Source organism: Aspergillus costaricaensis (assembly GCF_003184835.1).
Source record: "Aspergillus costaricaensis CBS 115574 unplaced genomic scaffold BO79scaffold_8, whole genome shotgun sequence".
In the NCBI taxonomy this organism is placed as follows: Eukaryota; Fungi; Ascomycota; class Eurotiomycetes; order Eurotiales; family Aspergillaceae; genus Aspergillus; species Aspergillus costaricensis.
In genome coordinates, this window is record NW_020291808.1 from 14,198 (window position 1) to 37,675 (window position 23,478).

Below are 23,478 nucleotides of genomic sequence, written 5' to 3' on the forward strand. Positions count from 1 at the left end.
AGATGGGGTCATTTCTCGATAAGAATCCGGTCTTGATTGCTTTGCTCAATCCTTACTATATATTAATCACATTACCAGCAATGACGATGAGAGTGGTCAATATTTGCAGCTATCCAATCGCAATCAATGCTACCACGAGAACAGTGACAGTAACAGACACGCCCGCTATTGTATGTAACTAGCAATGTTAATATGTGAAGTGAAAATGAAGATAATCGCCCTCCATCTATCGACACCTTGACGCTCGCTGATGCTCATCCAAAATTGGTACAGAAATGAACAAATGAAAACAGAGAAGACCAGTAACGTCGTATGTAACGCACCCTCGGGGTATTCCTCGCTGATGCTCCGTATCCAAACAAGAAAACAATGAAAACAGAAGGGGAAATCCAAGAAATTTGTGTGAGTCCGGGTAAGTCGGCTTGCAGGGCTAGCAAAAAGCTTGATTAGGTAGGTATATCGTGGAAGCAAAGGACTTCTTCTTATCGTCGCGATGCCAACGAAGCGAGCTTCTTGCGACGCTCCAGTTTCTGCTGCTTGGCGGCAAGCTCTGCGCGCCATTCCTCCTCATCTTCCCGTCGGGCGGCCGCCAGTGCAGCAGCCTCCTCTTCCTCCACATCGTACAAGCCCGCCTCCATATCGGAGGATTCTGAATAGTAGTCGTCGTGGTCATCGGCATAATCACCCTCGTCTTCCTCATCAGTTCCCAGGTATTCATCCATCCGAGGCTTGGAACGAGACTGTGCTTTCCGGTCGCCAAGTGTTTTGCGTGGTGGCAGACCGGCGGTTCCTCGGTATTCGGGCTGGCCTGTAGACGGAGGCGGTCTTGCGGTTCCTTTGTAGGATAATGGCTCGGGTTCCCTCTTCTTGACGACCTTGCCGTCACCGGATTTCGTGCCTGCAGCTCCACCAGTAGTAACGCCTGCCTTCTTGGCCGACCGCACATCTTTGTCCTTGGTCTGCGCCTCCACTGCCTTCTTCTTGCGTTCGACTTTGCTGAGCTTCTCCTTGGGGGCAGATTGGTGTTTGAACATGCCAACTTGAGTCGGGGCCTTCTCTTGTAGTGCTTTAGCCTTGGCCATGAGATCCGCAAAGGAGCCTTTAGGGGGAGGCTTCGATGACACTGGAGGCGCCTTCTGCTGGGGGGTTGAAGAGCGGCTCTTGACTGCAGTGGTCGCTGTTGTAGAAGGCGCGCTCGGACGAGGTCTAGGAGCTGTAGATACGGTAGACTTCGCCGTGGTAGTGGTATTGGTTGTTGATGATGTTGCTGTCGCCCTGGTAGGTGCTGGAGTAACAGATTTTGCAGGACGAGCTAGCTGCTCCTCGGCCTTTCGCTTGATTCCAGAAACCAGAGGTTTGCGCTCTGAAGCGCCATCTCGAGAGACGTTAACCGGTTTGCGGACCTCGGTCTTAGCATTTGAAGAGGTTACAGGAGGCGACGGTGAGGCAGAGGTGGGGGGGATTGGAGACGGTTTACCCGTCTCGATAGACGAAAGAACGGAATCGAGAAACTGTCGTATGATCAGCAAAAGCCATCAAACAGCAACCATCCATAGAGACCTTACACTCATTTTGTCACCTCTTAGGCAAAGAAAGCGCCAAAAGCTATCGAATATGAGTAGTAACGAAGGGGGGTAGTTTCACCGTCGGTGGTTAGTATGACGGGGTACCTTCATGACTTGTTGCGGAACCACTAAAAATCGATCGTTTTCAGATTAGAGATAAGCCAAATTCACGTCTTAGTGCCAGGCATAAAGCACGACGTGAATTAAGGCCCAAAGCCGATGCCAACAAAGCGATAGCTGGATACAACGAGGTCGACCAGATAAAGCCGCCGGGCAAAAACGGTGCAAGAAGTCGCCATCCTGTCTTCTAGAAGCAGCGACCCCACGTGACCGGGGCCCAAGGCATGGGAGTTACCGCATGCGCCACGCCCGCTCGCTTAGCCGGAACTAGCACGATCTGCACTAGCCACAACCCACCAGCCGCATCGCACTTTTCTTGATTTTCAACTTCGGATTCCATTTCTCTCTTTTTCCGTCCATCACATCGCTCAACCCCCAGCGAACTCGACGTGTCAGTCTCCGCCCAACTTTGCGGTTAAATCGATTGATTCTCGTGTTCACCACCACAACTGTACGTTGCCCTCTTGATTGCTTCGTTGCGCATTTTCGACAGTACGACCACGATATTCCCGGCGCAGTTGTTCTGACAGGTTATTGTGCAGATTCAAAATGAAGTACCTCGCTGCCTACCTTCTGTTGGCCCTTGCTGGCAACAACACCCCCTCCGCTGAGGACATCAAGTCCGTCCTCTCCGCCGTCGGCATCGACGCTGAGGAGGAGCGCCTCCAGAAGCTCCTTGCTGAGCTCGAGGGCAAGGACCTCCAGGAGGTTAGTTAACGCCCATATAAATTTTACCAAGAATTGCGATTCACGAGATGGAATACTGACAATGATTTTTCAACTACAACAGCTCATCTCCGAGGGTTCCCAGAAGCTTGCTTCCGTTCCCTCCGGTGGTGCCGGTGCTGCTGCTGCTGCCCCCGCTGCCGGTGGCGCCGCTGCTGAGGCTCCCGCTGAGGAGAAGAAGGAGGAGGCCGCTGAGGAGTCCGATGAGGACATGGGCTTCGGTCTCTTCGACTAAGCGCCTTCACTCCGAACACCGAGAAAAACGTAACAGTTCGTGGGGGAACAGAAATCTGGCGGTTATTTTCAGTCTAGGGAGGAAAATTACCCATTGGTCCAGTCAAGCCGGTGTTTGCCAGGCTTTTCTGATGCAGTTACGAATTATGCATGCGTGAGCTGGAAAGAGCTTTAGCCAATACAGATTCTCTGACCTCCCGATTGATTGAGTGACATGACATTTCGTAGAACGTACGTAGTATGGGATTCTTTGCGCGGGTTTCTCTGTAACTACTAGATACGCTTTATAAAACTACTACCAAAAACGGTAAGTGCTGGTCAAAATTTATAGAAGAGACCATTGAAATCATTACAACAAGCCAATAAGCTCCAAAAGAACCATGATTTCAAGCCCAATCGATAATTGATCCATTGATAGTCCGTACATACCCCATATAAATCTTTAGGGCAGCTGGACCGGCGGCCCTATAGATGGGTTCCCAAAGCGGCCTAGTGTAGTAGGGTCGCAACCCTAGACGGGTCGCTTAGACGAGGCTCCAGCCCACCTCCCAACCCAGCGCAGAGGCACAAGAGACGCCCGACGTACGTTCATCAGCGACACGACACGACAACCCATCGTCCTTTCGCTTTTCGAGACCCGTTCGGAAAGCGACCTTGAGAGGAACACCGCAAAAATGGCTGACGAGCACTACGTGAGTTTTCCGATATCAGAATATATGTTAGAGAGGACTAGGAAGAGTTTGAACTAACGTTATCTTGCCTATAGAACGCCGAGGAGGCTGCCGGTACGTTTGAAATTTTCACCTGAATCACCTTTCCCTACCCTGGACCCCGGAAACAGAGACGAATTCGCGTTGTGGGATACGGTATTTGGTTGGACCCGCGATATAATATGGATATATTTCGATGATGCGACACTTGAGAAAATTTGAGGAAGGGATGGGGGGCAACGGACCGAATTCTCTGTCGACGTTTCTATTCTTGCTTTTTCCGCACACCAACTACGAGAACCACGCAACAATGAAGTGAAGGGAACATAAGGCGCTGACGTATCCGGGATACAGAGATCAAGAAGAGAAGACAGTTCCGCAAGTTCACCTACCGCGGAATTGACCTCGACCAGTACGTTTCACCATGAACATCTATCATACCCACACTGCACTCCGATCCGACGGCCTCGACTCCGACCGAGCGATATCAGCAATATGGACATCTATGGATATCTGCGGAATATCCTCGTGGGAGTCGACGGCCGAAGGACGGCACATGATCACGCTATCGAAAGAACCGAAAGGAAATGATATGGAATGGAAATCTGACCTGTTTATCTGCACAGGCTCCTCGACCTCTCCTCCGAACAGCTCCGTGATGTCGTTCACGCCCGCGCTCGTCGTCGCTTCAACCGCGGTCTGAAGCGTAAGCCCATGGGTCTCATCAAGAAGCTCCGCAAGGCCAAGCAGGAGGCTCGCCCCAACGAGAAGCCCGACCTCGTCAAGACCCACCTCCGTGACATGATCGTTGTCCCCGAGATGATCGGCAGCGTCATCGGTATCTACTCCGGTAAGGAGTTCAACCAGATCGAAGTCAAGCCCGAGATGGTTGGCCACTACCTGGGTGAATTCTCTATCTCCTAGTACGTACCCACAACTTTCTTCATCTTGCACACTCGCAAGAAAACTATACATATGAATAGATATGTCTAACAACCACACAGCAAGCCCGTCAAGCACGGTCGTCCCGGTATCGGTGCCACCCACTCTTCCCGTTTCATTCCCCTCAAGTAAAGAAGAAAAGCTTTATTGGATGGAGTGTCTCGTCGTGTGGAGGAGGAACTCGGGCGTACGGAATGTTGCTGGGAGGATCTACGGATAAAGGAAAAAAAGAATTCAAAATTGGATGGATACCCATATGGCATTTCTTTGGGTTCTCATCTTCTTACCTTGTATGTCCAAGTGCGGGTCAGCTGTTTGCATCTCAATATAAAGGTCTTGTCGGCAATCATGAGAACGAAAAAAGATACAAAAAACAAAGAAAGAAACCCAACCGGATCCTTCCTAAATGTTTTTACGATCCAAGCCCTGGGGATGGGAGAGAGGGGGGCGAGCGCAGAGGCTAAGTAGGCTTTGCTGTCTTCGGCAGTCAGTCTAATTTTAACGATTTCAACTTTTCATCATTTTCACTCGTTAAGGTACTCGTGTAGACATCACCACCCATCATACTATTATATATCCTATATACTAAACTCCAACTCCCTAACTACCTTATCCACCTTCCCCCACTCCCTCCCAATCTCCCTCTCCAACTCCTTCGAACCCCTCGGATCCAACCCCGCAGCAACAAATTCCCCCCTCACAGCCCGAAACTCCCTCTTCACCAACCTCCAAAACCCAGGCCCTGTTCCCCCGGTGCCTTCCATCCCAACCAACGCCGCCAACACCGACCAAATAATCAGATTGAAATTCAACTCGTACTTCTCCAACGCAACCTCCCCATCAACACCACCACCACCACCACCACCACCAGCAGCAGTAGATCCCACTTCAACGCCCTGCGACAAATGAATCGCCAACCTAGCCAACACCCACGCATGGAGCAACCGAATGGGATGGCCCTTGAGCGGGTACACCACGGGATCGACAGCACGGTATCGGGCCGCTGCGTAAGTGAAGGCAGATTTGTATTTCTGTTGGGCGAGGAGGGAGGTGATGAGTTCGTCGAGGAGGGAGATGGAGGGTTGGGTTGTTGGGGGGATGGGGGTGCTTTTGAGGGTAGTGAGCGCTTTAAGGATGGATTGGGTGGGGTTCTCTAAAGTAGATAGAGATTGGATGATGTCGTAGGCATCTTGCTGAGCTGGGTGGAGGGTCGTTGCTGTTGGCGAAGCTGCTTCGGAGGTACATTTCGAGCAGTGGCAGGTGAAGTAGTATCGGGATTGGAGGTTATGTTGGCGAATTGGATAGGGGTCTGTTACGTCTATGTAAGTGATGAAGATTTGCTCGCCCTTTTGGATGGGGCGGAGGGCTTTGATATGTAGATTGGGACCGTCGAAACTGACGGCGGCGTTGTGGTCGCAGCTGTGGTTGAAGATGGCGGCGTAGGGGTGGAGGTAGACGCCGAGGCGGTCGTAGACGGCGTTGGTGAGGTTGAAGGAGTTGAGGTCGAGCTGAAGAGGATGTGAGTTGTGTGTTCGAAGGGTATAAGTATAGCATTGTGTGTGGGTGTATGTATGTACGTACCTTAGCTCCCATAGCGGATATGACCTCTTCACTCATATCCGTACCAGAGTAGGCCTTGATCGCCTTCGAGGAAAGGGATATACGCTCCCATTGCGACGCATTCTTGTCACGAATGTCCTTGATATGAGTTTCAAGCTGTAGGAATTGGTCCAGCTCCTCGTCGGAGTACTTTTGGCGTTCGCTGCGCAAGACCATGCGGAGCACGGCTCGTGCGTTGATAGGTAAAATACGAGGCTTCAGTTTCTGATAGATGGTACATTCGAGAGAGTGGCCCAGTTTCCAGTCTTTTGCTTGACATGTCTGCGAGGAGAGTTAGTGATGGTGTTCTGAGAGTGGAGAGGGCAAGTTTTAACCTTATCACAGTACTTCACAACACCGCATCCTCTGCACCCTTTCAGAGCAATCCCTTCCTCTTCGAGCTGTCTTTGACCGAAGCAGCCGGAACATACTTCTCCTAGGTGTTCTGTGTCTAGGACTGCGACGAATGGAACGGGGAGGTGTAGCACTTCTTCGCCGACAGCAATGTCTGTCGAGGCGAAGAGGCCTCGTCCTAGACCACCTGGGGCGGGCTGGGGTGTGGTTTTTGTGTTCATTGGATCTTGTTGGTTTCCATGTACTAGTCTGGAGTATTGGTTAGATTACTCAAGGCAGGATAATTAGTTGGTAGGGTCCTGTGTTTGTATATCATTAAAGTTATAGAATTATTTCCCTTTTCGTCTAAGCTTGGCGTGGACGAGCTCGGAATGGAAAAATGTTTCTACTCGGGGGTTTCTTCTATACAATTAAACTGTGGTACGTTGCTGATCAAAACGTAATAAGATGGAATTTGAAGTAGTATGATGCTAACATAGGTTACGCATACTATGTCAAGCTCAAGGTTGTCTGAGACGCCAGAGACCGGGGTTTCTACTTGTGTGGCTGAGTCAACCGCCTCGCAGGCCAACTTTGGTGGATTACTTCTCTCAATTATGATGGCAGATAGCAGTAGTTTACAGTGTAGATCTATGATAATCACATCATAATGAAGCTGCTACAAGTACAAAGCACGGAATTGACCAAAATCATCTCAGAAATCGGAATTGGATATAATTGACAGGCTATACTACATACAACTAGAATCAAGAATAATTGACCTTTCGCTCAAGCACAAAGCCGGCCTACAAACCTATAGACTGCGAAGCAGAAGGCAACAGAAGGAATCATCCACAAGGCCAACAAACCAGAAAAGAATAACCACAGAGCGCATGACCGTATTCCTCATATCGTCTTTTTTTTAAAGACGGAGTAAAAAATATCTATCAACATGGAGCCTTATCCGCTACGCCAAACACGGCGGCTTTTCTGTGCCTGGAAAGATGAACGAATACAAAACCGTGATTATATCTATGAAATCAAACTTTTCGTCCTTTTGGTGGGTAAACTTGCGTTTACAGCAGCTTGCCGCCAGTGAAGTCGGACCAGGTGCGGACCTCGGAAGGAATGCCATCGGGACGGGGCAGCTTCTCGCTCATGGCCTGGGCGAAGAGGAGGGCAGTCTACAAAGAACAGTTAGCATCAAAACAAGTGGAGAGGAAGAGGAATGAGTTGCATACCTTGGTCTCCATGAAGAGAGGAACGCCGAAGTCAACGGCGTTACGTCTCATGACATAGTCCTCATCGAGGAGGGACTTGCCACGGGTCTTGGCAAGGTTGAAAGTACCACGGATGTTGTACTTCTGGAAGACTTCACGCAGAGCACGCTTGTCCTGCTTGGGGAACTCAATGACCTGCACGGGAACCTTGGTAGCAGCCTCAAGGTGCTCCTTGACAGCGGGGCTAGCAGCGAAGAACTGGAAGTCGAGGGGCTTGAGGTACTCGACGATCTGGGCCAGGGCAGGGTTGGTGATATCACCGCCGAGCAGGATACCCTCACCAGCCTCAGGGCAACGGAAGTTCATGGTAGCCTGCAGGGAAGCCCAGTAGGCCTCAACGACATCCTTACCGAAGCAAGCAATCTCACCAGTACTGGCCATCTCGACACCGAGGAAAGGATCGGCACCAGCAAGACGGGTCCAGCTGAACTGGGGAACCTTGGTAGCGAGGTAGTCGCGCTTGACCTTCATGAGGTCAACGGGCTCAGGGACGTCACGGCCAACCAGAGCCTTGGTAGCAACATCGATGAAGTTGGTACCCAGGACCTTGCTGACGAAGGGGAAGGAGCGGGAGGCACGAAGGTTGCACTCAATGACCTTCAGCTCAGGCTCAGCACCCTCCAGATCAGCCTTGATGATCTGCATGTTGAAGGGACCGGTGATGTTCCAGGCCTTGGCGACCTTCTCGGCAATGTCCTTAACGCGGCTCATGACAGACTCCTCCAGGTTGGCGGGGGGGAGGACGAGGGTGGCATCACCGGAGTGAACACCAGCAGGCTCAACGTGCTCACTGACGGCGTGGAGCAGAAGCTTGCCGTTGGAAGCGACAGCGTCAACGTCGATCTCCTGGGCACCCTCGATGAACTTGGTGATGACAACGGGGTGGTCGGGGGAGACGGCGCTAGCGTTGAGGAGCTTCTCCTTGAGCTCATCGACGCTGTAGATGACGTTCATGGCAGCACCAGACAGGACGTAACTGGGACGAACCAGGACAGGGTAGCCAACAGTCTCAGCGAAGCGCTCAGCCTCGGCGACGGAGGTAAGCTCCTTCCAGGCGGGCTGGTCAACACCAATGCTGTCCAGAATCTGAGAGAACTTGTGACGGTCCTCAGCACGGTCAATGTCCTTGGGGTCAGTTCCGAGAACGTGAGCACCACCAGTCTCCTGGAGGCGGAGAGCAATGTTCTGAGGAAGCTGACCACCGACAGAGACGACAACACCGCTGGCGCTCTCGAGCTCGTAGATATCCATGACACGCTCGTAGCTGAGTTCTTCGAAGTAGAGCTTGTCAGCGGTATCGAAGTCAGTGGAGTAGGTCTCGGGGTTGTAGTTGATCATGACAGTCTTCTTGCCCATGCCGCGCAGGGAAAGAGTGGCGTTGACAGCACACCAGTCAAACTCAACGGAGCTTCCAATACGGTAGACACCGCTTCCCAGAATGATGACACCGTGGTCATCGAAGCTGACGTCGTGGGAGGTAGCGTTGTAGGTGGTGTAAAGGTAGTTGGTGTCGGCAGGGAACTCGGCGGCGAGGGTGTCGATCTTCTTAACCCAGGGCCTGATACCGAAGGACTTGCGGCGGGCGCGAACGTCGTCCTCAGAGGCGCCAACGAGCTGAGAGATCTGCTTGTCAGAGAAACCAAGCTTCTTGGCTTTCAGCAGGATCTCCTTCTGGAGGCCGAAGAGGCTGCCGATGTCCTTGAGCTCGTGGTGGCAGTCAACGATGTTCTGGAGCTTGTACAGGAACCACTTGTCGATCTTGGTCAGCTCGTGAACCTTGTCAACGGAGTAGTTCTCGTGAAGCATGGCCTGGCCAACAGCCAACCAGCGGCGGTCGGTGGGGTTCTTCAGGACTTCGTCGAGGTTCTCGAAGTGGTCACCCTGGAAGCCAACGAAGCGGGGGTCAACCTGGCGGATAGCCTTCTGGAACGACTCCTCGAAAGTACGACCAATAGCCATGACTTCACCGACGGACTTCATGGCACTGCCAATGTCACGGTTGACATGCTGGAACTTGCTCAGATCCCACCGGGGGATCTTGGTAACGATGTAGTCCAGACTGGGCTCGAAGTTGGCAGTAGTGGTCTTGGTAACCGCGTTGGGAAGCTCGGGGAGGGTGTGTCCCAGACCGATCTTGGCAGCAGTGTAAGCCAGGGGGTAACCAGTGGCCTTGGAGGCCAGAGCCGAGGAACGAGAGAGACGAGCGTTGACCTCAATGACACGGTAGTCAAGGCCATCGGGCTGCAGAGCGTACTGGACGTTACATTCACCAACGACACCCAGGTGGCGGACAATCTTGATAGCAGCAGTACGGAGCATGTGGTACTCCTCATCAGACAGGGTCTGACTGGGAGCAACGACGATACTGTCACCGGTGTGGATACCAAGGGGGTCGAAGTTCTCCATGTTGCAAACAGTGATACAGTTGTTGTCAGCATCACGGACAACCTCATACTCGACTTCCTTCCAGCCACGGAGGGACTTCTCGACCAGAATCTGGGGAGAAAGAGTCAGGGAGCGAGAAGACAAGTTCTTCAGCTCCTCGGGGTTGGCAGCGAAACCGGAACCCAGACCACCCAGGGCGTAGGCAGAACGGACGATGATGGGGTATCCAACGGTCTCAGCAGCCTTCAGGGCCTCGTCGACGGTGCTGACCGCAATGGATTCGGCGATGGGGATGTTGATCTCATTCAGGGCCTTGGAGAAAAGATCACGGTCCTCACTGGTCTCCAGGGTCTTGATGCTGGTTCCCAGAACGCGAACACCGTAGCGCTCGAAGATACCCATGCGGTTCATCTGCACACCCAAGTTCAGGGCGGTCTGACCACCGAAAGAGAGGAAGATACCATCCGGTCTCTCCCGCTCAATGACATAGGTGACATACTCGGGGGTAACGGGGAGGTAGTACACTTCATCCGCGAGCTTGTGATCGGTCTGAATCGTCGCAATGTTGGGGTTGATCAGGACGGACTGGACACCGGCCTCCTTGAGGGCCTTGAGAGCCTGAGAACCTATTGAAGAAAATTAGAGTTAGCAACTGTCTCACAAAATTACCTTGACCAATTAAATTAAATCCCAATTCCGTTCTTTACCCCATGTAGTCATCGCTCGATTGATCGCGAAACACCAGGGAAAGGAGCAGGGAAATCATGATGGGAAAGCCAAGGTTCAGCGACTCGTCCAACTTACCGGAATAGTCGAACTCTCCGGCCTGGCCAATGCTCAGACCACCACTACCGATAACGAGGACCTTCTTGACATCGACCAACTTGCTGCCAGGCTTGACGAGTCCACTGGCGAGGTAGCTGTCAGCGGAGGGAGCGTTGGAGGTCTCGGAAGCCAAGCGACGAAGGGCGCTAGAGAAAGAGCGCAGCTGCTGCGGTCGCCACGGAGAAGGGGCCTTGGCCAATCTGAGACTCGAAGCCGTCGAGTGAGCGGTGGTCTGGGAGGAGAAGGGGCGCAAAGCGAGGGCGGAGCGACGAGACTCCGCCAGACAGCGCTGACGCAGGAGGGCGGACGTAGCCTGCCCGCAACGAGTAGCGAGAACCATTGCGCTCTGCGCTGGTAGCTGAAAGGACAGGGAAGAGAGAGAGAGGTGGGAAAATAAAGGAGATGAGTCAATTGAGAGGATGCACACTCTCTACTTTATGGCCTGGCAGAGTTCCGGAGAGGATAATCTGGAGACTCCGCTTTTGGTCCGGCTCTGTGGGAGATTTTTAAATTCCCTGCAAAGGCCAAGCAATTGAGTTCCTGGTGTATTCCACTTTATGCCACACGCCCACGACCAAAGGGGAGGACTTAAAGGGAGATAAATTGGCCAGGCGGACCTTTTTTGGATTCTGGGAAGAGGATTAGAATGAAGGAAGAAATGGCTAAAGAAGATGGAGAGGGGACGGGAAACGAAGAAGTAAAGAAAAGGTGCGGGAAACGGCGATGAGTCAATGCGGCACTTTTTTTCTGGAGACCAAGAACCAGCCAAAATGGAGCGCGGGCTGCCGACCGACCAGGAGGTTCAATGGGACTTCCGACTTTGCATTGAAAAAAAAAGATGCCCCAACCTTGGGAGGGCCGATAAGAGCTCCGGTGTGCGGAGCCCTTTTTTCCCTCTTTTCCCCTTTCAGTTGGCCCTCTGGATCGCTGGGACTCCAGAATTCCCCCAAAAGACCGGCCCGGCCACTCACCGCCTGGGCCATTGGCCAATGTGAGGGCATGGGGAATTGCAGGCTAACAGGTTCGGGGCCAAGTCTAAGTGGTGACTAAGTGGTGACTAGCGGCAGTAGTGGCAGAAATGGAGCCCGCGGTTAGCAATACCGATCACTAATTTACTGACTTGATAGCCCGTCCCAGTCTTTTCCCAGCTGTCCAGGGGCTGCTATCCCAACTGTAAAGCGTTATTATAGGATAATCATTATTCAATTGCTATTAGACACCCCCCTTCCAAAGCTTGTCTGACTCACAACTCCCTGCCAGGGAACGGACCACCAGTGCTCTCCTAGGCAGATCATGACTCCGTCGTCTGTTCATCATTGTTCATTTTCCAGGAAATTTCGATGGTTCGTCAAGCAGATCCATGCCTATCTAGTGTCCGCCCAGCCTGCAATGCTCGCTACTGCGCCAATCCCATTTCACCAGGCCAACACCGGCTATCGGAGGGTCTCCACGCGCCGGAATACACCTCCTGCCCATCCAAACGCTTTCCACTGTTCGTCTATGGTTCCTTGATAGAAGGAGCACTTATGCCGTGAGTCATCGGCATCTGAGCCTTCCAACTCAACTCTATTCAGTAGTGTCAACATTAATTTAGCCTATATGTGGTAGTCTCAACCTGTTGCTAAGTATGTACGTCCTCGCTTCCAAGCTACGCAGTTGGGGGTAGATAGTAGATCAACTCCCAACAGCCACTTGCCCATGTAATTCAACACATGGACCCTTGGCTGGCTGTTGGATCCGCCACATTTAGGTCCGTGGCCCGGTTTAACGTGCCTTGGACGCCCAGATATCGTTCTCTCATTCATCTTCCCGGTTATATAAAGCATCACCCAGGTATTGGTTGAGTATATAATATACGTCGTCCACCAGCTGTCGTGCATTCCGTGTCATTTCCTGTTGAGAAATATAGTCTAGACTTTGCATCCTGTCGACGGTTGCGGAGTCCGAGGATATTCTTGTAATCCCAACAGCGAATCCACCGATAATCCTTCCACTTTTGGTTTGCTCTTCTCGTTTTTATAGTGGCGTTCTCCACAACCAACTGGTGTTTTTCCTCGCAGGCACATTCGCTCGCAGCGCTTTCTGGTATTGTTTTCGCGGCCCTGTCAACTCTGGCGAGATCTGCTTCAAGTCAATGACTACTTGGTGAAATATTTATCACAAGACACGGGGCTGACACTGGTATTTCAGAGGCCCAGGGTCAATTCTCCGAGAATCAAGGCAGATATCAAGGCCCAACAGATCCAGAGAGCACTTTGACGGTACCTAACGTAAGCCTCATAGATCTGGCAATTGAGGTGATATGGGTGGGTGTCGCGTGACTCATGTCGTTGAACTGGGCCATGAGACCAGACTGAGTAGGCGCGGTGTTTGTAGGATGCGCTAGTCTTTGCAGAGACGCGGATACTGGAGCATCCGCCTTACAGTGTTGATTCGGCCCGACGCGGTGCCGCTTTTGGCGCATTGGCCGGGCACGCATGGGGGGAAGAGTCCCACTTGAAACAATTACTCCAGCATATGATCTCGACCAAGTACGATGATGTAGACTTTATGGGCATTAACTCCATACTGGTGATTAGACATGCTCTGTACGCAGTACACATGAATATATCATATGCGCACCGTTTGGCAGGCATGTATGATGTGCATTCCCACGATTGGCAGTTCTGCATAACCCAGGCTGGGCTTAGCGGATTATGATGATGAGTGCGCACTAATACAGTCAGTAGACCTTAGAGTCGTGTGCCTATAAATACTAGCAAAGAAGAATCCATCGCATTGATGATTCTGCATTGAGAGAGATCTGACAGAGCAGCTCAAGCAGTGCCTTAGAGTGGGCCTCACTCTAGCCTCAGGATGGGGACTCCGCCTTAGCTCTATGTATAGACGAGTTAGTACATAGTAGGTAGAAACTCATGCATGTGAGGAAGAATGCCGAGCCAATCTCGACCGAGCTTACTAGAGTAGGATAGCGCGGTAGAGCGGGAAAAGAAAATAGCAGACAGACAGCGTTAGTGTGCACATAATTATGCGGTCAGATGGGTTCAGATTACGACCTGCTGTGCCATGATGAGAGAATCTGGGAAACGGTGGATGTGGGACAACGACCAAGATCGTTGCGCCAACATCGCCTCCCTTGACTATTGGCGGGATTTCCGATCCAAATATAAACTTCAATCTTCCAACCGAATCACCCCTGTTCTGTGCATTCATAATCAGAAGCCTGGCTAAAGTTCCCTCGGACAGATAATTAAGCTCTGGACTCCCGGGGAGCAGCCCCAGGTCCATCCGGCCGAGCGTGAAGCAAAGCAACTAGTAAAGCTAGGAACTGGCAAAGGATGGATGATAGGTTCCATGCATGTCGGCTCCATTCAGCTGGAGAATTCGCGCACAATTCAGTGGTGGCTCAGTGGTTGGTATGCTTTAAAATTCCAGTCAGTCCAATCAAGGGGGGGAGCTGCAGCCTGTGCTTCATCTGTGGTCTGCCAAAAGTAATATTAGTCTGTCGGTAGTAAGAAGTTAAGAGTAAGTGGTAGTGCTGCTGCTGCTGCTGCTGCTGCTGCTGCTGCTTTCCTCCTACCGACAAACTAACGAAACTAACCTGAAAGACGACTGTCTCCGCCGGATTATACCTATCAATTCAGGGACTACTTCGGGTCCTACCTTTTACCATTCGTCCACCCCACCAGTCAATACCCTTGGTCGTCCTGCATCTTCCTTCAAAGTCTGGTATATATGGCGTCCGGACTAAACCCCGGTTCTCTTTCTTCTCCCAGATTACGACCTCGGGCTGCCACAACAATGCAACCGACCACCACGTCGACATTATCCTCACGTCGCTCGTCGCAAGTCATGGCTCCTTCAGTCGCTGCATCTCTACCGAGCACTCATACAGCTGCAATCCCAACCGTCAGCGACCAGACAAACTACATGTCTACGTCGGGTAAGCCAATGACCATGTAGACAAAGAAAGCTGGAGAGCAACTTGACTGACCAGCTCAAGGTCCACTTCGTCATCCCAAACCGCTCACTCCCTCCGACATCCATTCAATGCTCGAGCAAGAGCAGGAGGCAATGGTACAACACGTTGGATCCTTCCTTTATTGAGTCTATGCTTACTCTATCCTACTCTAGGTGAATCGCTTGTCGCGAGAGCTTTCCCTCCTTCGTCAACAAACGAACTCGGTCGCATCGACAGCCTCCTCGACATCCACCACCCTTAACGACTCGGTAGATGGGCTCCATGTATCGCCATACATTATCAGCACTGCGCACCCCACATCATCGCGAAGACACCGCTCATCCTCCAGCTTGAGCTCTTCCTACATCCCAGCGGTGCAAGGCTCGAGAGCGGGAAGTGTTTCCGGCATTGCACCTGCGCGAGAGGCATACCTTCCTTCGACCCGTCCTGATCCCTCGCGACCGGGCCGAAGCAGGGAATCATCGCTCACCTCTCATCGGCAATCGGAAGGGGCGTTGCCATCAACGCCAGGATCTCATCATCAGACACAACCGACTGACCACCCAGTCCATCATGCGGGCAGCTATCCGCACCGCAGCTCGCTGTCCCAGCAGAAGACGCCCAGTATTAGTTCTACAAGCCGCCATGAAGAGGTCTTGCAGCAGCGCGGAGAAGTCGATTCGCTCAAACGCGAGAACGAGATGCTACGCCGACGTGTCCGAGACCTTGAGTCTGTCATCTCAAAGATTCAATTAACGGAGTCGAATCCTTCTCATCTGAGAGACGACAACTCCCCATCTACACCTACCCCAGACTCAAAAGAGCCATCCGGTACGGAGACTAAGGAATGAGATGGAGATGTCGAAAAGCTTCTTTGGCTATAGGTTGGATGCTATGGATGAATTACGGAAAGCAGGTTCTTTCAGCCGTTATTTGCTTCGCTTTGCTTTGCCATTTTTGGGTCAGATTTATTTATTTACTGCTAGGTTGTTCGGGCGCACATCTCGGTTTTTCTTTTTCCGGCTTTGCTTTTGCTTCTGCGATTAGACGCTTTGGGCCTCTGGGGAAAATGCTACTGCCTGCCAGGGCGGACCTATAGGGGGAAGACACTGGTACCATCTAGATAGATCATAGTCCAAGGATGGTAACACTAAGAATGTTTCAGTTTCACTCTGCACTCCTCCCTCCCACTTTCACATGTTGTCTTTGAATGGCCAACGCGGCCGTGGCCCACTGTGGCTGTGCGCGAGACTGGCTGCCCCTCGCGACGTCATCTGTGGCGCCTCCAGGCCCGCCCCCTAAACACGAAACATTATCCAGTCTTCTTAAATAACAGCTCTCCTCTTCTCCTCCTTTCTCTCTCTTCTCTTCAGACTTATAACTCTACTCTCTGAATATTATACCATCTACATCTATCCCTCTTTACCTTCTTCCAAAACACACCTCATATATCATGTCTGAACGCTCCACCGTCCACGTCGAGGGCATTGCGCCCGCAACCACCGACAAGGAGGTCCAGGACTTCTTTAGCTTCTGGTATGCAATGCAGGCATTTCAAACCCACCCCTTGCATGAACTGCACAGCTGACAACCTTACAGCGGAAAGATCACCCACATTTCCGTTACCCCCGTTTCAGGCGAAGCTGAAGCCCAAAAGTCGGCCACCGTCACTTTCGAAAAGGAAGCGTAAGTTACCCCGCACCTTACCCGTCATTGTCGCCAATGACACCATCACTGCCTCTTCCTCCCAGAGAACCAAAGCTAACCAAATATCCCCTGCAATAGTGCTGCTAAGACCGCTCTCCTTCTCGACAACACCCAGCTTGGTTCCTCCCTTGTGCACGTCAAGGCGGCCCAGACCCTTGACGACATCGCCGGCGACCAGGCCGCCAGCGCCGGACAGGCCAAGGACGAGCACAACCACGACCTCGAGCAGGAGGACAAGCCCCGTTCTCGCATTGTAGCTGAGTACCTGGCCCACGGCTACACCCTCAGTGACACTGCCATCCAGAAGGCCATCGCCCTGGACAACAAGCACGGGTTCTCGTCGCGCTTCACCAGCGCTCTGTCCACCTTCGACCAGAAGTACCACGCCACGGACCGTGCTCGTGGTCTGGACGAGAACTACAAGCTCAGCGACAAGGCGACCACTGGCTGGCGTAATCTGAACCACTACTTCGAGAAGGCCCTCGACACTCCCTCTGGCAGGAAGTTGCGGGACTTTTACTCCCAGACCAACAAGCAGGTGCAGGATATCCACACCGAGGCTCGCAGACTTGCAGACCTGAAGAGCGGCAAGTCCACTACTGAGGGTGGTGAGGCTCCTGCCCCTAGCACGGCACCTGCTACTCAGCCGGCGGGTACTGCTGCTCCTGCTGAGCAGGCGTAAGCAAAGCCAAATTCCAATTGGAAATCTGAAGAAAACAGGATTAGGGGTAGTAATGAGCAACGAGGGTGTGGTTTCTGTCTGTATGCCATAATGACTTGACCTTTATTCAGTTCATGTAATGCTTCAGTGACAAACATCTTCATTTTTTGCGATAGCTAGCTGTCTGGAACAAGCGATACCTCAATACCAATACCAATCAATTTGATGCCATCCTCCTCATCCCCTCTTCCTTCTCTCTTTGTAATCCAACAATACAACCTCAAAAAAGTAAACTCATTTCACTCATCCCAATACTATACCGTACTACACTACACTACACTACACCACCGAACCCCATAAAAAGAAAGTAAAATCACAAAAAATAATATCATATCATAACCATATCATAAATACATTCATTTATTTCACTTCCCAGTTCTTTACCCCCATCCCTAAATATCTTCCAGAAGAAGAAAGAGAAAGAAAGGCTAGGTTAAGCCACACCCCCCTTCGAAAACTTCGCACTCTCTATATCCTCCAACGGATGCTTAGGGTTACTCGACAAATTCGCCGTCTGGGCCGCCTGATCCTGGACGTCATGTTCGGGCGGCGCATATTGAGGCTGGGCTTTGCCCTGCGAGGGAGGGTCTTGTTGCTGGGCGCCGGATTGGCGCTCGGGAGAGGGGGATTGGCGGCCGGGATTGGGGGCGGACATTTTCTTTAATCCCTTTATTTATTGTTTGGTTGGTTGGGAGGACTGGGGTGGGTTAGTTAGAGTTTTTAAGATTATGGGAGTGGAAAGAGGGGGAGGGAGCTCACTGTATGTAGGAGGTATGAGTTCAAGTAGATAGGAAGTGTATGTATGTAGGTAAGTATGTAGATATGGGAAGAATTGGAACGAGAGAAAAGGGTTTAAATATCAATTTCCTCAGGGTCCAGATTTTCCAGCTTCAGTCAGCTATGATATAAACCCAGGCCAGTCAAGATTATGTGGCATTGGGGTGGTGGATAAAGTGGATGGATGTGGTTCTGGGAAGCATCATCATGACGTGTAGGTAGATGGTGATGGATGGATATGGTGGTTACGTAGATACTTTGTTTCATCGTGTGGAGGTGTACATAGTAGTAGTATGTCTGTTATTTATAATATTGAGTATTAATTCAATTGTCTCTGTTTATTTGGTCTGAGTATTAGAACAGCTAGAACGCTATTCTATTGTATATCAAATGGCAGCTTCAATTAATGATCGATGATGAAGATGATCAGTCTTGCAGGCGATGATGTCATTTCTTTACTCTCTATCACGTGATATTAATGCTTATGTAATGATATACCGGGTGCTGGAATAATCCTGGTAAATATGCATCATGGTCTGTGATGTTTGATTGACATTAGTCCCCTATGGTGGAGTAGTTCTGTTGGATGATTCTGGCTTAGCCTTACGAAAAGAACGTTGTTATGTATAGTTGGACTGCGGGGTCTACGCACTGTAGTCATATTAGAAGAGTGTTGTGTTGGTACAATGAATAAATATATATACAGACCCTGAGTGTGTATGTATATACCGCTAATTGACTATTCTACGTAAGTCCGTGAGGTTCGTAGAGCTAACATGCCTGGTTTTTATTTGTCAATAGTTATTAAATAACAGGTCTCTTATTATCAAGCTATCGTGGATAAAGGGCATTCATTGTATGTATGTAGCTATATCAGTAGGAGGATATGGTGATGGCGAGATCATCACAAGTATTGTGGAACTATACTGTGATGGCAATACACTTCGCTTTGAATTAATTAAAAGCCGGATACAGCAGTTCACTGTTTCGATTATATCAATACATGTATGGCACCGTTTGTAAAGCCTAACAGCTGAATACCGTCAGGTTACTATGTAGTAGAGATCGACTTCTAACATATGTCTGGCTGGCAGTTTCATGGCCAAGAATTTGAAAGGCCAGTAGCTTTATATCGCAGGCTTTTAAAGAGCAACTTGCTTCATGCTAAGCCAAATGGCAATCATTCACAGGAGTATCACAGTATTTACACATTTCTAAATGCCTCACAAGGCACGGACTCAAATTACTGCAAAAAAGCACGCGCTGCCCATCGGCCACCATACAAAGAGCATTGATCATTCATACTCAGCTGTAGGTTGGCAGAATGCATAGATATAGCCTTCACGTTGTCCGACATTATAACCATAAGTCAATTGACAGGATTAATTGGGGGGAATCGATTCTCTTCGGATTTGCAGCACCACTGCACTCGAACATTGGGGGGTAAAAGGAACTTTTGGGAAAATAACCGGGGACATCACCAGAGGGTTAGTAAAAACGTCAACGGAACAGGAGACAGAAAAAAAGAAATTGTTCTAAATGACAAAGGAAAAGAAAATAAGAAAAGGCATAGATGGCGTTATAACGTATCCAGCAGGCCGCTCGACAACACTAGCCGTCGCCACGACAGATGTGAAGATTTACAAGCCTGCCAAAACAGACATCCAACCTGGGATGGCATTTTTTCTTTTTCTTCTTTTTTGAATTTCGTTGCGATGTTCGTTGCCTCGAAGAGACCGACTGGCTCGTTTCGTCAGCCCTCCGGGTTCATCGTAGCGCTTCTAGTTCCCATTGGTCTGGACACCAGCCGCCTCGGCATTGGCCGCCGCCAAAGCCTTCGCTTCAGCCTCGTGGAACACGGACTGGAGAACTTGCTGTTCCTCTTGGCTCAGGATCTTCGCAAGGTTTTCGTAGAGCTGGGGCTGTTCTTGTTGGAGACCTATTTCATTGTCAGTGGCCGTACACTCCAAATAGTCGAACATGGACGTACTCATAAGAACGTGCTTGAACATGCCGTAAGGCTCAACCTTGTCCAGAGGGGTCTCCAGCAGGCTCTCCTCATCAAGGTCATCCTCGTCTTCATCGGCAAAAGAGCCGAACTTCTGGGCCTATATAATGTGTCAATGGTGATCAACCGAATGCTGATTCGATATAACTCACCTCCTTGTTAAGGAAGTCAAGGTAAGCGGCACTGTCATCGGGGACATCGCCCTCCAAGAGCGCCTCAGCCTCATCCTGCTCGGTCCACTCAACCTCGCCATCCCAGTCGTTCTCCTCATCACCTTCGTCCTCTTCCTCATCGAAGGTGAAGTCCGACTCCTTGGTGGCATCCTCACGATCTATAACAAAATTAGTACACATATTGACATAGTTAGGCTCAGGAAACATACGCTTGATGGCTGCCGGCAGGGTCTGGAAGAGCCTGGTCACTCCCTGGAGCAATCTGGGCCAGCCTTGCTGCACGCTAGCCGGGACATCATTGGCATTCAAGGTCAGCAGAGAGCTGATTGCGGCAATCGACAGCTTCTTGTCGTGGACTCTGCGGAAGTTGTCGATGTTGGAGAACCAAGTGCTGAAGAACTTGTTCGTCCAGCCCTTGGCTTCCAGAACCTGAAGACTGAGAACGGGGTTGTAGTAGATGGCGTTGATGACCATCTCCATCAAGTGGATGCGGTAAGACTTCGTCCGGGCCTCGCCGGCGTCGATGACGCGCATCGCCAGCTCAATGAACACGGGGATGTATTGATCGATACCACCGCGAAGGTTCAGCATCAGCGTCTCCGCGAGCTTGCAGCCGCAAATCCGATCGACACCGCCGACCTTCTCATCTTGGAAGATGTCCTCAACCATGCTGACAACAGCGGCAAGGTAAGCAGGAGTCTGGACCATCGTTTGCGAGCCGTAGGCAACATAGTTGTCCAGGGCGGGAAGCATGTCTTCCAGGTACAGCTCAGCGCCAGCCTTGAAGGTCTTGTGGATGAGCTCAAAGGCCTGCCACATCGTGGGAGAGATGGACTTGGAAGCGAAAGTGCAGCTGTCAATGATCTCAAAGACCTCATTGTAAAGGTCATAGAGCTTGTTCTCAAGGGTGATGCTGATGACAGGCATGAGGATCGTCTCGAGGTGGAGAAGGACATCGGGTGTGCTCTCCAAGGTCAGGATCAGGGTTCCGATCGTTTGCAAGACACCCAGAGCGGTGATGCTCTTGTCATCCAGGAAATCACCGTACGCGTCCTCGTCACCCTTGGCCGCATTGCGCTCCAAGAGCTCACCGACGATACGCATGTAGGTGTCACGAAGCTGCTCGCTGAGTGCCACAGCGAAGGGAGTGAGTTCGGCGGAGAAGACCTCGACAAAGTCCTCCATGACATTGGCCAGAGCATCCACATCAACCTCGTTCGCGAGCTTGAGCAGCTGCTGCATGATCTGGGGAATGTTCTGCTGCATGGAAGTCCTGATGATGTCGTGACGAATAAGGGGCTGCAGAGCGAGCGCGGCCTCGACTCTGACGGGCAGTTCGGAGTCAGTCATAGACTCAAGGATGTTACGGTAGATGATCATCAGATTGTTGGGATCCTGGAAGTCCAGAGCTTCGAACTTCTCCAGAGTGTCACAGGCACGAGCCCTGAGGAAACCGTGGGGACTGCGGAACTCGGGGAAAACATGGCGGACGAAGAAATATTCCACCTGGTCCGCGATGGGGCTCTTCTTGCCAAGGATGACAGAAGCCAGAGAGCCAATCATGCGCAGAGCACCCTCCTTCTCCCTGGGCAGCTTCTGGTCATCGGGAGCAGACTCGTACTTGCTGACGACGCTGTTGACGAACGTAAGGATGGAGAAGGTTTGCTTCTTGCGGTTCTTGGTAAGGGCCACCAGGAAGTTGGTAGCGGCAACGTCGGGGGCCGAAACTTCCTCGTAGAAGTTCAACTTGCGGTGAAGGTACTCGGAGGGATCGGTCTCGAACAATTCAATGTCCTCATCGGACTGGCACAGGATGGGGAAGATGAAGTGAGCGATCAAGTTTTCCATGTGAGGCTTCAGGTGCTCCCACATAGCCTTCGGCTTGACACACTCCTCGAGGAAGATCATGGTGTAAGCAAGCGCGGGGTTGCTGAGCCACTGTCCCTTGGACACCCACTTGTCGATTTCCTGCAGGTATCCCTTGAGAATTTCGGGGGCGAAAGTAGTGATGAAAGCCTTGCCGTACTGGGTGTAGTCGGGAGTGCTCGACTTGCTCATCGTCGTAGGGTTTCCGTACCTGCGAAGTGTGATTAGATGAATGCCCCACGCACACACTGCGCGCAATCTACATACCTGATGAAGAGACGGTTCAGGTTGGCATACGACCACTTCTTGCACTTCCACCAGTGGTTGAGCTCTCTCTCCTCCTTCGACTCGTTCATGGCGCTGGCAGGAGGCTCCTTAGCGATGATACGCAGGAAGAGCGTGCACCAATCCACCGTCGCTTGTTGTGTTTGAAGGTGCGGCGAGAGTTCGAACTATACCACCATCGCATTAGTCTCATTAAGCCACCCATATTGGAAATCTCTCATCTCTTCTTGGTTCACCCACGTAGATAGCATGCTTGTAGGACTTGACCACGATGCGGAGCATTTCCGCCGCCTCCAGACTCTCTTCATCGACAAGCTTCAGACCGATGCTCAACAGCTGAGGGAACGAGTGCTCGACGATCTTATCGAATTCCTCCCTCTTCTCTCCGGCCTTGAATCGGTATACACGGCAGATGGCCAGCAGGCACTGCAAACCAGCGTAGACGGAGTTGGCATCGTTCATGCCCAGCAACTGGAGAGTGATGTCCAGGAAACCGGGCCACTGCTCGGGGAAATCATGCTGAAGGATTTTCTGAAGAAGAGGAACCAGTTGAGCCCGAACATTCGGCGGCGTGGATGCCAGGGCGGGAATCAGCCTCTCACGGAACCCCGGTTTCTCCTCCTCGGGAATCGGTGTGCGCAGCGGACTTTCTTCGACAGGGGACCAACCACGGTTGATGCGGTTCTTCAGGTAAACACCGGCTAGAGAAAATCATCGTTACGTTAGATTATTAACTCTCTTTTGTTGTTTGAGGGTGTTGAATAGAAAAAAAAAAAAAAGGGCGGTGGGTGATCGCCCGGACGGTCACCACAAAAAAAAAACCTACCCGACAGTTGGACGGCATTGTTCTGTTCCCCCTGCAAAATATCCAAGAGCGCATTTATGAATCCAGGTTGCGTCTCGGCCTAGAGAGAAATATGATATGAGTATGATGCCACACCGAGCAGATCTGACACTCTATTCCCACACATACATATTTCAAGTCCAATTCAGCTTGGCGTCGATTGTCCGCATTGGGGTCGAGGGTAGACTGTATACGGTCTCGTAAAGCGGCAACATCCATCTCGCACCAGCAAGGGCCCCCGGTAATAGAAAATCAAGCTGGAAGAATAAAATAAAAGACCCCGTTACGCGGTGTGTGAGCCGGGAGGTGTGAGGGGAGGAGGAGGGGGCGAGATGAGGGCGATAAAGTAGGCGGGGGGGGGGGGAAGGAGGAGAAGGAGGGATTGATAGTCAAATAATGTGCAGAGAGACAGCAAAA

At 51.3% G+C, this 23,478-nt stretch overlaps 9 protein-coding genes across 9 annotated transcripts; 4 read left to right on the top strand and 5 right to left on the bottom strand.

The window, feature by feature from the left end:
• Nucleotides 1–31: 31 nt before the first annotated feature.
• On the bottom strand, nucleotides 32–1,817 carry BO79DRAFT_207979 (uncharacterized protein). Its single transcript, XM_025682288.1, has 2 exons — nucleotides 1,566–1,817; nucleotides 32–1,511 (listed from the first exon to the last, which is right to left on the bottom strand). The coding sequence occupies exons 1-2, from the start codon at nucleotides 1,569–1,571 to the stop codon at nucleotides 483–485; spliced, it is 1,035 nt and encodes a 344-aa protein (XP_025541861.1). The 5' UTR covers nucleotides 1,572–1,817; the 3' UTR covers nucleotides 32–482.
• Nucleotides 1,818–2,022: 205 nt separating this feature from the next.
• aspf8 (ribosomal protein P2) lies at nucleotides 2,023–2,849 on the top strand. The gene is made up of 3 exons (XM_025682289.1): nucleotides 2,023–2,136; nucleotides 2,228–2,393; nucleotides 2,476–2,849. The coding sequence occupies exons 2-3, from the start codon at nucleotides 2,235–2,237 to the stop codon at nucleotides 2,644–2,646; spliced, it is 330 nt and encodes a 109-aa protein (XP_025541862.1). The 5' UTR covers nucleotides 2,023–2,136; nucleotides 2,228–2,234; the 3' UTR covers nucleotides 2,647–2,849.
• A 361-nt stretch (nucleotides 2,850–3,210) lies between these two features.
• Nucleotides 3,211–4,759, top strand: BO79DRAFT_207982 (40S ribosomal protein uS19). The gene is made up of 5 exons (XM_025682290.1): nucleotides 3,211–3,337; nucleotides 3,412–3,430; nucleotides 3,710–3,767; nucleotides 3,982–4,278; nucleotides 4,360–4,759. Exons 1-5 carry the CDS (start codon nucleotides 3,320–3,322, stop codon nucleotides 4,427–4,429), a joined length of 462 nt encoding a protein of 153 aa, XP_025541863.1. The 5' UTR covers nucleotides 3,211–3,319; the 3' UTR covers nucleotides 4,430–4,759.
• A 108-nt stretch (nucleotides 4,760–4,867) lies between these two features.
• BO79DRAFT_280164 (S-adenosylmethionine-dependent methyltransferase) lies at nucleotides 4,868–6,541 on the bottom strand. Its single transcript, XM_025688034.1, has 3 exons — nucleotides 6,232–6,541; nucleotides 5,879–6,178; nucleotides 4,868–5,805 (listed from the first exon to the last, which is right to left on the bottom strand). Exons 1-3 carry the CDS (start codon nucleotides 6,469–6,471, stop codon nucleotides 4,876–4,878), a joined length of 1,470 nt encoding a protein of 489 aa, XP_025541864.1. The 5' UTR covers nucleotides 6,472–6,541; the 3' UTR covers nucleotides 4,868–4,875.
• Nucleotides 6,542–6,943: 402 nt separating this feature from the next.
• Nucleotides 6,944–11,432, bottom strand: BO79DRAFT_190853 (carbamoyl-phosphate synthase (glutamine-hydrolyzing) CPA2). The gene is made up of 3 exons (XM_025680773.1): nucleotides 10,699–11,432; nucleotides 7,471–10,520; nucleotides 6,944–7,413 (listed from the first exon to the last, which is right to left on the bottom strand). The coding sequence occupies exons 1-3, from the start codon at nucleotides 11,057–11,059 to the stop codon at nucleotides 7,306–7,308; spliced, it is 3,519 nt and encodes a 1,172-aa protein (XP_025541865.1). The 5' UTR covers nucleotides 11,060–11,432; the 3' UTR covers nucleotides 6,944–7,305.
• Nucleotides 11,433–14,328: 2,896 nt separating this feature from the next.
• On the top strand, nucleotides 14,329–15,771 carry BO79DRAFT_169107 (uncharacterized protein). Its single transcript, XM_025679462.1, has 3 exons — nucleotides 14,329–14,662; nucleotides 14,723–14,796; nucleotides 14,854–15,771. Exons 1-3 carry the CDS (start codon nucleotides 14,455–14,457, stop codon nucleotides 15,529–15,531), a joined length of 960 nt encoding a protein of 319 aa, XP_025541866.1. The 5' UTR covers nucleotides 14,329–14,454; the 3' UTR covers nucleotides 15,532–15,771.
• Nucleotides 15,772–16,032: 261 nt separating this feature from the next.
• vip1 (putative actin cytoskeleton protein (VIP1)) lies at nucleotides 16,033–17,284 on the top strand. Its single transcript, XM_025679463.1, has 3 exons — nucleotides 16,033–16,216; nucleotides 16,280–16,366; nucleotides 16,466–17,284. The coding sequence occupies exons 1-3, from the start codon at nucleotides 16,134–16,136 to the stop codon at nucleotides 17,067–17,069; spliced, it is 774 nt and encodes a 257-aa protein (XP_025541867.1). The 5' UTR covers nucleotides 16,033–16,133; the 3' UTR covers nucleotides 17,070–17,284.
• Nucleotides 17,285–17,453: 169 nt separating this feature from the next.
• On the bottom strand, nucleotides 17,454–17,913 carry BO79DRAFT_207986 (uncharacterized protein). Its single transcript, XM_025682291.1, has 2 exons — nucleotides 17,868–17,913; nucleotides 17,454–17,805 (listed from the first exon to the last, which is right to left on the bottom strand). The coding sequence occupies exon 2, from the start codon at nucleotides 17,761–17,763 to the stop codon at nucleotides 17,542–17,544; it is 222 nt and encodes a 73-aa protein (XP_025541868.1). The 5' UTR covers nucleotides 17,764–17,805; nucleotides 17,868–17,913; the 3' UTR covers nucleotides 17,454–17,541.
• Nucleotides 17,914–19,400: 1,487 nt separating this feature from the next.
• BO79DRAFT_78590 (putative nonsense-mediated mRNA decay protein (Nmd5)) lies at nucleotides 19,401–23,421 on the bottom strand. The gene is made up of 8 exons (XM_025689743.1): nucleotides 23,191–23,421; nucleotides 23,044–23,122; nucleotides 22,458–22,918; nucleotides 22,200–22,384; nucleotides 20,276–22,143; nucleotides 20,046–20,224; nucleotides 19,876–19,993; nucleotides 19,401–19,824 (listed from the first exon to the last, which is right to left on the bottom strand). Exons 1-8 carry the CDS (start codon nucleotides 23,278–23,280, stop codon nucleotides 19,667–19,669), a joined length of 3,138 nt encoding a protein of 1,045 aa, XP_025541869.1. The 5' UTR covers nucleotides 23,281–23,421; the 3' UTR covers nucleotides 19,401–19,666.
• Between the last annotated feature and the right edge of the window lie 57 nt (nucleotides 23,422–23,478).

Coding starts and splice junctions, on each gene's coding strand:
- BO79DRAFT_78590 (XM_025689743.1), bottom strand. CDS start 23,280: ATGGATGTTGCCGCTTTACGAGACCGTATACAGTCTACCCTCGACCCC. Junction 22,919..23,043: donor CAATGCCGTCCAACTGTCGG/GTAGGTTTTTTT, acceptor GATTTTCTCTAG/CCGGTGTTTACCTGAAGAAC. Junction 20,225..20,275: donor CCTGCCGGCAGCCATCAAGC/GTATGTTTCCTG, acceptor ATTTTGTTATAG/ATCGTGAGGATGCCACCAAG.
- vip1 (XM_025679463.1), top strand. CDS start 16,134: ATGTCTGAACGCTCCACCGTCCACGTCGAGGGCATTGCGCCCGCAACC. Junction 16,217..16,279: donor CAGGACTTCTTTAGCTTCTG/GTATGCAATGCA, acceptor ACAACCTTACAG/CGGAAAGATCACCCACATTT. Junction 16,367..16,465: donor GTCACTTTCGAAAAGGAAGC/GTAAGTTACCCC, acceptor CCCCTGCAATAG/TGCTGCTAAGACCGCTCTCC.
- BO79DRAFT_190853 (XM_025680773.1), bottom strand. CDS start 11,059: ATGGTTCTCGCTACTCGTTGCGGGCAGGCTACGTCCGCCCTCCTGCGT. Junction 10,521..10,698: donor CGGAGAGTTCGACTATTCCG/GTAAGTTGGACG, acceptor TTTCTTCAATAG/GTTCTCAGGCTCTCAAGGCC. Junction 7,414..7,470: donor CTCTCTTCATGGAGACCAAG/GTATGCAACTCA, acceptor TGTTCTTTGTAG/ACTGCCCTCCTCTTCGCCCA.
- BO79DRAFT_207986 (XM_025682291.1), bottom strand. CDS start 17,763: ATGTCCGCCCCCAATCCCGGCCGCCAATCCCCCTCTCCCGAGCGCCAA.
- BO79DRAFT_169107 (XM_025679462.1), top strand. CDS start 14,455: ATGGCGTCCGGACTAAACCCCGGTTCTCTTTCTTCTCCCAGATTACGA. Junction 14,663..14,722: donor AAACTACATGTCTACGTCGG/GTAAGCCAATGA, acceptor GACCAGCTCAAG/GTCCACTTCGTCATCCCAAA. Junction 14,797..14,853: donor AGCAAGAGCAGGAGGCAATG/GTACAACACGTT, acceptor ATCCTACTCTAG/GTGAATCGCTTGTCGCGAGA.
- BO79DRAFT_280164 (XM_025688034.1), bottom strand. CDS start 6,471: ATGAACACAAAAACCACACCCCAGCCCGCCCCAGGTGGTCTAGGACGA. Junction 6,179..6,231: donor TTGTGAAGTACTGTGATAAG/GTTAAAACTTGC, acceptor CTCTCCTCGCAG/ACATGTCAAGCAAAAGACTG. Junction 5,806..5,878: donor TATCCGCTATGGGAGCTAAG/GTACGTACATAC, acceptor CATCCTCTTCAG/CTCGACCTCAACTCCTTCAA.
- aspf8 (XM_025682289.1), top strand. CDS start 2,235: ATGAAGTACCTCGCTGCCTACCTTCTGTTGGCCCTTGCTGGCAACAAC. Junction 2,394..2,475: donor AGGGCAAGGACCTCCAGGAG/GTTAGTTAACGC, acceptor CAACTACAACAG/CTCATCTCCGAGGGTTCCCA.
- BO79DRAFT_207982 (XM_025682290.1), top strand. Junction 3,768..3,981: donor CGCGGAATTGACCTCGACCA/GTACGTTTCACC, acceptor TTATCTGCACAG/GCTCCTCGACCTCTCCTCCG. Junction 4,279..4,359: donor GGTGAATTCTCTATCTCCTA/GTACGTACCCAC, acceptor ACAACCACACAG/CAAGCCCGTCAAGCACGGTC.